This window comes from Limulus polyphemus, unplaced genomic scaffold, assembly GCF_000517525.1.
Source record: "Limulus polyphemus unplaced genomic scaffold, Limulus_polyphemus-2.1.2 Scaffold1438, whole genome shotgun sequence".
NCBI lineage: Eukaryota > Metazoa > Arthropoda > Merostomata > Xiphosura > Limulidae > Limulus > Limulus polyphemus.
This window is the reverse complement of record NW_013667048.1, coordinates 142297-154507: the sequence shown is the minus strand read 5'-3', so window position 1 is coordinate 154507 and position 12211 is coordinate 142297. Positions and strand designations below refer to the sequence as shown.

At 32.4% G+C, this 12211-nt stretch overlaps 1 protein-coding gene across 1 annotated transcript in view; it reads left to right on the top strand.

The window, feature by feature from the left end:
• LOC106463571 (septin-2-like) overlaps window positions 1-11609 on the top strand; it is a 20601-nt gene extending 8992 nt beyond the window's left edge. The window contains exons 5-11 of the mRNA XM_013923621.2: window positions 4647-4787; window positions 5417-5534; window positions 6146-6235; window positions 6900-6996; window positions 7815-8026; window positions 8923-9012; window positions 10392-11609. Coding sequence (XP_013779075.1) covers window positions 4647-4787; window positions 5417-5534; window positions 6146-6235; window positions 6900-6996; window positions 7815-8026; window positions 8923-9012; window positions 10392-10574 — 931 coding nt within the window. The 3' untranslated portion in view covers window positions 10575-11609. The remainder of the gene's footprint in view (window positions 1-4646; window positions 4788-5416; window positions 5535-6145; window positions 6236-6899; window positions 6997-7814; window positions 8027-8922; window positions 9013-10391) is intronic.
• Window positions 11610-12211: the final 602 nt, after the last annotated feature.

Sequence of the window (12211 nt, the reverse complement as noted above, 5' to 3'; positions counted from 1 at the left end):
CAATGTCTGCTTGTGGAGATGCCGCCGTGGCTCCTGGGTAGAACAGGTTATCTCCGCAGTAAGAAGTAGAGTTACACGATGACGTCACTACGGGCCTTTGATACGTGAGAGTAGGAGAACCAGTATTGGAGAAGGCGGGGACTCGCTGGGAACAGAACTGGAGGCCGGTAGAGGGCGAAGTGACAGCTTGGGGACCCTTCTTCCACGGATGAAACCCTTTCCCGACTGCAGCTTCGGCGAGAGGGGGAGGACTTTTACTGGTCAGCTTGTTACACTGTGCAGCTAACATAGCAAGCGGAGACCCGCCGAGTCGAGGGTGTTCCTGAAGTAAAAAAAATATATATATAAAGAAGGGTGTTAATCAAGAAAATCATTAGAACAACACGCGGAGAATCAGTTTACTTAATTCTTTAAAATTAAAAACAACCTAATAGTATGTGATGTAAAATATTTTTGCGGCCGTGGGGGAGCTTGTTGGTTAGGGTTCTCAATTCGAAATGTGCGAATCGCGGGTTCGAATCACGTCACAGAACATGCTTTTCCTTTCAGTCATGGGGGGTGATCATTATAACATGGCGGTCAATCCCACTATTTGTGTAGATTTGCGCGAAATCCAACAAACAAACAGTCGTATAAGGCCAGGCAAAAAATAATGTCACTCTAGGACAGACAGAAAATAATGTCACTCTAGGACAGACAGAAAATAATGTCACTCTAGGACAGACAGAAAATAATGTCACTCTACGACAGACAGAAAATAATGTCACTCTACGACAGACAGAAAATAATGTCACTCTAGGAAAGACAGAAAATAATGTCACTCTACGACAGACAGAAAATAACGTCACTCTAGGACAGACAGAAAATAATGTCACTCTAGGACAGACAGAAAATAATGTCACTCTACGACAGACAGAAAATAATGTCACTCTAGGACAGACAGAAAATAATGTCACTCTAGGACAGACAGAAAATAATGTCACTCTGCAAGATATAAATTATTTAAATTTTCATCCTAATTTCTGTCTGCACGAACAGGTGCTCTGTTCGTTTATTTGTTTTTTAATACTTTATTTGTTTGGAGTTAAACAAAAAGCTACACAATGGCTATCTGTGCTGTGCCAACCTCGGGTATTGAAACCCAGATTTTAACACTATAAGCCTTGCCGCTATGCCACTGGAGTGGGGGTTCTTCATATATATTTTACAGTAAGGTGTACAAAATAGCTCAAAATTCCTTATTCATTGTTGTTGGTAAGCGCAAAGCTACACTAAGGGCTATCTTTGCTCTGCCCACTATGAATATCGAAACCCTACGTTTAGTATCGTAAGTCTGCAGGCTTACCACTGAGCCACTGGGAAGCCAAAGCTTGTTGTAGAAATATACATATAAAAAACAACATAACAGGGTAGAAAAATGAAAAAAAAACATGAAGTTTGTATCATTTTTCCGTTTTGAACTAGAAATAGAAAGTTTATTACAAATAAAATAAATAAACATGTTGTTATCTAGAAATTAACTGATTTGCATACATAACAAACAATTGTCTGTGAGCAGATCACTTAAACTCGTAAAAAATTACAAAAAAACAACAACAATATGTGGATGTATATTAGCTAAATATTAAACTTGTATTAAATATCTTAAAATAATACAAAGTGAAATTTATATAAAAATTAAATATACAATAATTACAAACAAGGGAATTCATAATGAAAACACCAAATCTTCCAAAGTTCAATTTTCCGTTTATTATTTGTTTTTAATTTCGCGCAAAGCTACACGAGAGCTATCTGCGCTAGCCGTCCCTAATTTATCAGTGTAAGACTAGAGGGAAGGCAGCTAGTCATCACCACCCACTGCCAACTCTTGGGCTATTCTTTTAGCAACGAATAGTGGGATTGACCGTGACATTATAACGCCCCCACGGCTGAAAAAGCGAGCATGTTTGGTGTGAGGGGGACTCGAACGCGCGACCCCCAGACTGCGAGTCGAGCGCCCCCTAACAACCTGGCCATGCTGGGCCTTTCCTTTTATATTGTTAATTAATTATTATTACTATTTGTCATTACTTTGGTGTTAAATAAAGAGCATTAAACCGACCGGTTGTTCTCTTTATTTTCGATAAAGTAACATTAATATTTCGTTTTAATGATTTAGTTTTCTGATGCGTAGGCGCCTAAATAGGGTGCAGAAAAGGCACGTGCAACCATACTTTGAATATCTGCTCTTCTGGAAACTCTTGTATCATTAAAAAAATAAAATAAAGTGTACACTTTATCTATTTTTTTAATTAATATTTTAATTAAATTTTAATTTTAATTAATTTATTTTAATTAATTTTAAATACGCATTATTAATGCGTTATTTTTTTAATTAATATACAAAATACTTAATTTAGTAAGATGATTTATTTATTTGTTTGTTTTGAATTTCGCGCAAAGCTACACGAGAGCTATCTGCGCTAGCCGTCCCTAATTTAGCAGTGTAAGACAGCTAGTCATCACCACCCACCGCCAACTCTTGGGCTATTCTTTTACCAACGAATATTGGGATTGACCGTCACATTATAACGCCCCCACGGCTGAAAGGGTGAGCATGTTTTGGTGTGACGGGGATTCGAACCCGCGACCCACAGATTGCGAGTCGAGTGCCCTAACCACCTGGCCATGCCGGGCGCTAGTAAGATTAATAAAATATAAAAAAGGCCCCAGAATAGTGCCATGTTTTAAGATAGGTAAAACATTAAAAATATTTTTTACAACTTTAGACCGTTTAGGTCTATATTTCATAATATCGAAGAGCAAATCCGCAAACATAGATTTTTCGTTGTCTTTGAAGCAGGGTCGGGGCCACGGGGGCCGAACCCCTGAAAGTTAAGAAATCTGAACTATTTTGAAGAAGTAGATGAGACACAGTATCCAATGCTTTAAGCTAAATGTCTAAATACAGCAGTAGATTTACGTTTAGAATATAGTGGCTAATATATTTTTTATATCTTTTATTAATTTAATAAAATTTAATTAATCTTTTATTAATTCATAAACCACATTTTGTACCCCGAGGCCATCTTTAAAACCAAACTGATTTTTAGAAAACATTTTGGAAATTCCAAGAAGCCTACTAATAACTTTTTTTTATTTTTCAATACTTTTAGACAAATTAGCAAGTAATGTAATTGGTTTATAATTATTTAACTTTGCTTTATCACCTTCCTTCTAGAAAAAACAACAATAAAAAAATGAACAAAAACATCTAGTTAGTTAGAAGGATGATTGGTAGAAAGATGAATGAAAAACAAAGTTTGGTGGAAGGATGATTGGTAGAAAGATGAATGAAAAACAAAGCTTGGTGGAAGGAGGATTGGTAGAAAGATGAATGAAAAACAAAGTTTATTGGAAGGATGATTGGTAGAAAGATGAATGAAAAACAAAGTTTATTGGAAGGATGATTGGTAGAAAGATGAATGAAAAACATAGCTTGGTGGATTGATGATTAAAGACATAAAGTTTGGTGGAAGGATGATTGGTAGAAAGATGAATGAAAAACAAAGTTTGTTGGAAGGATGATTGATAGAAAGATGAATGAAAAACAAAGCTTGGTGGAAGGATGATTGATAGAAAGATGAATGAAAAACAAAGTTTATTGGAAGGATGACTGGTAGAAAGATGAATGAAAAACATAGCTTGGTGGAAGGATGATTGATAGAAAGATGAATGAAAAACAAAGTTTGTTGGAAGGATGACTGGTAGAAAGATGAATAAAAATAAAGTTTGTTGGAAGGATGATTGGTAGAAAGATGAATGAAAAACAAAGCTTGGTGGAAGGATGATTGGTAAAAAGATGAATGAAAAACAAAGTTTGGTGGAATTTAGTTAAACATGGAAAGTTTGGTAGAAAGATAAATAAGAAAAGAAAAAAGCCAAATGAAAAACATAAACCTTTGTTGAATGATAACCGTTTCCATTCCTTTTGCTTCTATTCTTACGTTTATTTTTATATTCAACAACGTGCGGTTCTGCATGGTTTTCCCATAAAAAAAAAGGAAGAAAAAAAAAAGTTCGAAAATGACAAAAAAAATTTATTTATGGCTGCAGTAAAAGGAAAAACTAAACTACTTTAAATGGTAAAGAAACGTCTCTCCAGTTTGTGTAAATATAGAAAAAAAAACCTAACACTACAAAATAAAACTGAATTTTAAATGTCCATTTTTTGACACCCCCCCCCGCCACTATTAGGTAGAGTATTCATGATGAGTACACTGGAATGGTTTAGGTAGAGTATTCATGATGAGTACACTGGAATGGTTTAGGTAGAGTATTCGTGATGAGTACTGGAATGGTTTAGGTAGAGTATTCATGATGAGTACACTGGAATGGTTTAGGTAGAGTATTCATGATGAGTACACTGGAATGGTTTAGGTAGAGTATTCATGATGAGTACACTGGAATGGTTTAGATAGAGTATTCATCTGAAGACGAAAACTTCAGGAATGTCGTTCTCTACACTCGTGTATTCTTTACAACAGTTGCCTTCTATTCTATTGTACTCATCAGTATACTTTTATTTCACTATGACTAGTTTATGTAGATCATTAAGTAGACAATCTTTTAAGAAGGCTTAACGAAAGTTATTTATTTTCCAGTTTCCAAGCTATTGTTGATTACATTGACACACAGTTTGAGAACTACCTACAAGAGGAATTAAAAATCAAACGTTCTCTCTCAACATATCATGACACACGAGCCCATGCTTGTCTCTACTTCATATGTCCTACAGGACATGGGTAAGTATCTTACTCTCTTTATTACATATTTACAAGTACGTTTTTAAATTAACTTGTAAAAGTTTATATTCCACTAATAACTTCTACCTTGATAGAATAGGAAACAAATGAACATCATAGGTATAAAGAATCAACATATGACCCATACAAATAAGACCTATTTTAAATTTAAGAAGATGTTTTAATTGTATTTGGACAAAATAGTAAAATTATTATTATTCTAGTTGTAGAATTCCACATTTTTCACTCTACGTACTCATGGTGGTTGGAACAGTAACTAAGATAAAGACTGTACGAAGATTAAATTTATTATGACATAGTGTATATAATATTCTATAAAGGTGCCATGAACTTCAAACATCAAAGAGACTTGTTTCAAAACTGATTTTAACTCAAATTCTACATTTTATAAAACAGTTCCTTGTAGAAACATGTTTATCTTATATCTTGAAATGTATTATTTTTGTATATTAAGCCTGATTCAGGTAAAATGCCACTGCAAAGTAAAACTGTTGTTAACATTATATAATTTACTTTTTGTTTCTTCAGAAATTCTAGTCAAACTGATTTCATATATTCATATTCTAGTGAAAAATTGTTTTTTAATCTTTTCTGACAATCTGCTTTAGGTTGAAGTCTATTGACTTGGTGTGTATGAAAAAATTGGACAGCAAAATAAACATTATCCCAATTATTGCTAAATCAGATACCATATCTAAAACTGAGTTACAGCGGTTCAAAATAAAGGTAGGAACCATATCTAAAACTGAATTACAGCAGTTCAAAATAAAGGTAAGGAACCATATCTAAAACTGAATTACAGTGGTTGAAAATAAAGGTAAGGAACTATATCTAAAACCAAATTACAGTGGTTCAAAATAAAGGTAAGGAACCATATCTAAAACTGAGTTACAGTGGTTGAAAATAAAGGTGAGAACAGTACGTAAAACTAAATTACAACAATTCAAGATAAAGGTGAAAACAGTACCTAAAGGTGGATTACAGCATGTATTTTTCAACTGACATTTTTATAGTTCTTTTTACAAAGCTTTGAAAATTTTGTTTTAATTATATTGAATATAACTTTTGTGTCAGCGTGTCTTAGATGAGCATAATCGACATATAATAATGAAAGACTAAAGTGTGAGTTTAAGCAAACATATTTTATGGAATACACAAAGCAGAAAAGGTGCAATTATTTTTAATAGGTTTGTAAGCTTACATAATCTGTCTTTTGTTTTTAATGTTAGTTTTACTAATTAGTTGTGATGAATACTGAGTTTAGTACTGTACTATAATTGTTACATCATTTTATATATCATCTTTTGAGTATCTAATTTAGTTTTCTTTTAATCCAGATTATGAGTGAACTTGTCAGTAATGGTGTACAAATATACCAGTTTCCAACAGATGATGAAACTGTAGCAGAAACAAATTCATCCATGAATGTGAGTATCAAATAAAAAATAATCCAACCACAAATGTAGCACATACAAAAACTGTGGTAGACTAATTCAACCGTACATGTACCACAAAGTGAAACTTTAGTAGACAAATTAAACCATGAATGTACCACAAAGAGAAACTGTGATAATGAATTTAGCACAAATAAAAATTTATAGACCAACTCACCCATAAATGTAGCACAAATAGAAACCGGTACACTAATTCAACCATGAATTTTGTAGAAAGAAAATATATTCATGCTTGAATATATATGTATGAAATATAAGCTTGAATTTTTGTCATCTTACTTAATATATAGAGTTTTGTGTACACATTTTGAATAATAATATTTATGTGGAATATATATTCTGGATATGACTTTCCAACTTGAATGTTCTTGAGATCTTTACTATCTTGTTTTACAGTATTTGAAGAAAAGAGAAATTTTTAACTAAATTGTTGTGTGATGGTGCATGACTTACAAACTGCATGTTTGTATAGCAGTATTATTTTACTCTATTAATTTAATGAGAAAAAACTGCCAGGTGCTTGTTTGTTTTGTTATAACTTCTTCCAAGTTATTGTTACACAACACATATTTAAGATAATTTCCTAATATATTGGATAGCTTTTTATTGATAAACCATTGATTTTATTTGTTCTCAGAATCACATACCTTTCGCTGTTGTGGGTAGTACTGAGTTTACAAAGATAAACAACAAAATGATTAGAGCAAGACAGTATCCCTGGGGCACTGTTCAAGGTAATGTTGTGGCCAAAAATATCTGCAGAACAATAAGTTAGGCAATGGTGAATTGTTCCAGAATATGAATCTATGGTTTTTGAATTCTTTGATAAAGTAGAGCACAGTGATGAATACAAAAAAAGTGACCAGTATAGTGTCCACAAGAGTACTGAACTGATGATTAGAGGTCATGTAACAAATATTTTAAGTTTTACAGACATAGTGCAAACTGCTAATATTTATTTGTTTCACAGTAATAATTAACTTGATATTTAATATCTTTGATCCTTTCCAGCTTCATGCAGCTAAAACCTAAGTCTCAGATTTTAACTAATATCAAGAACTTGTAAGATTCAAGCTATTGAAGTTTGTTGTTCAAATATTTATAAACAAGTATTCTATTGTTCCAACACTTTAACACAGTTAGCATTGATTTTTAGGAGTTTTATTGTAACAAGTTTATCTTAAATTCAGGAGTCTTATAAAGTGTAGCTTAAGTATATGCATGTTTCCTTTTTTATCATGTTACATGCCTGATTACTCCAATACATATGAACAATGGTAGGGGGCAAAAAACGTTTTTGGTTCATCTCCTCCATGATGTCTGATAAAAGATCTTGACAGTCTAGATCTGCTCTTTGTTTAATAATGATAAATGTTTGTGTGAACACCAAATCATATGTTGTTTGCTGTCAGATGTGAAACTCTCGTAAAGGACTCGAGGCACTTGTATGAAGTTTAATTTCTGTTTTACACTTGTGAGGTTGAAAGTTTAATAATCAAAACTTTGATAATGAAGTGAGATGTTCCTTGATTTGATAAATTTTGTTTTCTAGTGGAAAACGAGAACCACTGTGACTTTGTAAAACTTCGGGAGATGCTTATAAGGATCAACATGCAAGACATGATGGAGCAAACCCACACTCATCATTATGAGTTGTATCGCAGGATGAGATTAGAGCAGATGGGCTTCTCAGATGTTGGTGCTGACAACAAACCAGTGAGCTTTCAAGAAACGTATGAACAAAAAAGACAAGAACATGTGCAGGTAAGATTATTTCATCTGCAAGCAAATTTAATACAAAATTTTGGGACCTATACTAAAATACTACAGTAATGGCTGCTAACAGACAGCCCATAGAAGCCTGATTTGAGCCGTGAATACTTTTGCTACTGTCATTTTTTTCTGCACGTGTCAGGAGTTTTTAGTGAGTTACATTCAAAATTTAATTAAGCTCTTTTCTTATCATGATATGCAAATACACTTGGCATAAGAATGTAGCTAATAATCCATATGTTAATATTATATAATTTTTAAATTCTTTACTTATAAGGCAGTATTTAAAAAAAAAATCTGAATCTCATCTTGTATGAGAATTATGACATTTGATCTCTAGGTATCCCCCTCTTATCTAATTTATTTACCACCCCTATGCATTTGGAGCAATCAACACTTTGACCTCATGTATTCATGGAGAAATTTTAAGTGAAAATACTTCCTTAAAAAATCTGATTTTTTGTCTACAAATGACTCTTAATAATTACTAAAATTACATATTAGAAGTTACAGTATGAAAACTATAAAGGTCAATTTGGGTTCACAAACTTGGCTAATTTGACCAAGTCTATAGCAAGAGAGTTAATGAATAGTAAGTAAAACTTGGATATGGTCATTATCCAGTGTGGAAGATAGGGGCCTGTGTGCTACAGTGTACGTAGTGACCGTAAGATGCCAAAATAAGCCATGTTGTATCATATTAAGAATATTTCTTTGTAACTTGGATGGGTATGGAATACAGTTAGATTTGATAAATGGTTTAAATATGCTGTAAGAATAGTGTATGAATTCTGTAATAACTTATGCTCAGAAATTGGAGAAAACTTGTTTCTCATGGCTGTTACATTTATAATGTGGCTAGGGTTATACATGTTCTTCCTATATAGGCTCTCCAGCGAAAGGAAGAAGAGATGAGGCAGTCGTTTGTGGTCCGTGTGAAAGAAAAAGAGGCAGAACTAAAAGAAGCAGAAAAAGAGGTAATAACTGAACAGAAGCATATTCGTTCATTCACTTCCACACTCATCTTTCAAGTTAAATTTAATCATTAATCTCATGTTTATATTTGTAGTTTGTCTCTGGTCATGCAGTAGTTTAATTGTTGGCTGGATAGTCAGTTCTGGATCATACAGTTCTTTTAATGTTGGCTAGATAGTCAGTTCTGGATCATACAGTTCTTTTAATGTTGGCTAGCTAGTCAGTTCTTGATCATGCAGTAGTTTTATTGTTGGCTAACTAGTCAGTTCTTGATCGTACAATTCTTTTAATGTTGGCTAGCTAGTCAGTTTTTGGTCATACAATTCTTTTAATGTTGGCTAACTAGTCAGTTCTTGATCATACAATTCTTTTAATGTTGGCTAGCTAGTCAGTTTTTGGTCATACAATTCTTTTAATGTTGGCTAACTAGTCAGTTCTTGATCATACAATTCTTTTAATGTTGGCTAGCTAGTCAGTTTCTGGTCATGCAGTAATTTTATTGTTGGCTAACTAGTCAGTCCTTGTTCATCTGGTAGTTTTGTTGTTGGCTAACTAGTCAGTTCTGGATCATAGAATTCTTTTAATGTTGGCTAGCTAGTCAGTTTCTGGTCATGCAGTAATTTTATTGTTGGCTAACTAGTCAGTCCTTGTTCATCTGGTAGTTTTGTTGTCGGCTAAGTCTTAGTAGAGACAGAAATAGCTTTTTTTATTTTGATATGACAAAATTGCTCTTGTAATTTTCTCACCTCTTAAGCACAGATCTTGGTTCCTATTGTCAGAATTACCAGCCAATTGAATACACTCGTACATCTTATGGTTTATGTGAGAGTAATAGTTCCTCTGACATGAAGTTTTAATGTACACTCATACATCTTATGATTTATTTGATAGTAATAGTTCCTCTGACATGAAGTTTTAATGTACACTCAAACATCTTATGGTTTATTTGAGACTAATAGTTCCTCTGACATGAAGTTTTAATGTACATTCATACATCTTAGGGTTTATTTGAGAGTAATAGTTCCTCTGACATGAAGTTTTAATGTACATTCATACATCTTATGGTTTATTTGATAGTAATAGTTCCTCTGACATGAAGTTTTAATGTACACTCAAACATCTTATGGTTTATTTGAGAGTAATAGTTCCTCTGACATGAAGTTTTAATGTACACTCAAACATCTTATGGTTTATTTGAGACTAATAGTTCCTCTGACATGAAGTTTTAATGTACACTCAAACATCTTATGGTTTATTTGAGAGTAATAGTTCCTCTGACATGAAGTTTTAATGTACACTCAAACATCTTATGGTTTATTTGATAGTAATAGTTCCTCTGACATGAAGTTTTAATGTCCTTGTCTTTCACTTCTTTATAAAGCTTCATACCAAGTTTGACAGCTTGAAAAAGCAACATGCTGAAGAAAAGAAGAAGCTAGAGGAAGAAAAGAAGAGGTTGGAAGAAGAAATTAACACATTCAACAAAAGGAAATTGGCAATCATGCAAGCCCAGACTCAACCACAGTCACACACACACACTCTTGGAAAGAGCAAAAAGAAATGAAACGATGAAGTTTTGGTGCAGCCATTTGACATTAAAATATTACCAACAAAGCCAAAATATAAGTGTACTATTAGTTGAATTTTTAGTTATGTAAAGTTTTCTCAATTCTTACTTCTTTTTTTTTAGTATAAACAAGATCAGGATATAACTTACATTTCAGCTGCTGTAGAATCTCTGTAATTACAATCTGTTTCAAATTAACAAGCAATATTTCATGGTGTAAACATACAATAAATATAAAACTGCCTTATGATTTATTATTCGTAAATATAAAAAATAATTCCTTTGGTTTCATTATATTATGTGCTAATGTATATATGAGTGTAGTGCAAAGTTTGATCTTATATTTTTAACCACATCAATTTGATTATATGTAATTTTGAACCTTAATGGGATTTGTCAACCTTTGTTAAGCTCCTTCAGTTTCTTTTTTAAGTTACTTGACGTAACATACTTCTGTAATTGTTTAAACTATTGCTGTAAAAGTGACTAAAATTTGTAATATTTAAAATAACGAGGATTCTGTTAGACAGCAGTTATTCAGGGACTCTGTTATAAATTTAAGGTTTCAGGTATAAATTGTCAGTCCGTATTTAAAAACCTACTTACTCATTTTCATAACCTGTACTATGATTTCTGTTATTTAAATCCGTAATTAATTGTTCAGTACTAGTTCTTGAAGAATCCAAACTGGATTCCAACTTATTTAGCAGATGGTCCTGGACATATTCTTGATTTCAAGTGAAATTTTCCAAATCCCAGACTGTTTAACTTGTACCTGGTTAATGTATATGTATAAAATTCACAACTTTAACATATCATGCCTTAAAGACAAAATCTTTATAGTTACACTTATTACACATCATTTTACTTTATAAGTCATCTTGAAAATCCTGGATTTTTCCACACATTTCCCTGACCTAGATTTTCATCTACTCGTACTAGTGACTTTAAAATTAGAAATTTGAATTGTTGGTATGCTAATTTTGATAATAAAAACATCCAAAAGCTGAGTAGAGAAAATTTTGATGATTTCTTTTGCTTGAAATGATGTTGTTACTCCCCTTTGACAAACTTATTTGCACCAAAAACATATGTTATTAGCATTGTTTAACATTATTTATGTATGGATAACTTAAAATATTTCAGTTTGGTTATTTCCTTTTTTTTTAAATGTTTTTTTTTAGAAAATCTTGGTGTGGTTGTAAAATTAGTTATTATTTAATCACTCACAAAGAGAGAAAAGATACTTTCATTTATGTTAACAATTTACTATCAATAGAAATGTTCACTAATTTCAAGAAGATTTACAGTATTCATATTACTTGTGGGGGCTACATCAGTGGCTAATTTTAAAATGTACATCTGTGTAATATTATTCCAATTTGTAAATTTTATGTTCTATTAGTTAATTGGAAACAGTTTTTAATTTTTTTGTCTACATTAGTGTGTGTTCTTACTTTCTTTCACCGTGATGAAGTTTGTAACTTTTGTAATTAGGTAGTTTAAGAACACGGTACAGTTGGGTGTACTTGTAAAGCTCAGACATAAGACTACTTTTACAAATCAACTTTTGTTCTAGTGTTGAAAATTTAACATCATTTAAGGCATGATATCAGTAGCTACATATCTTCAAA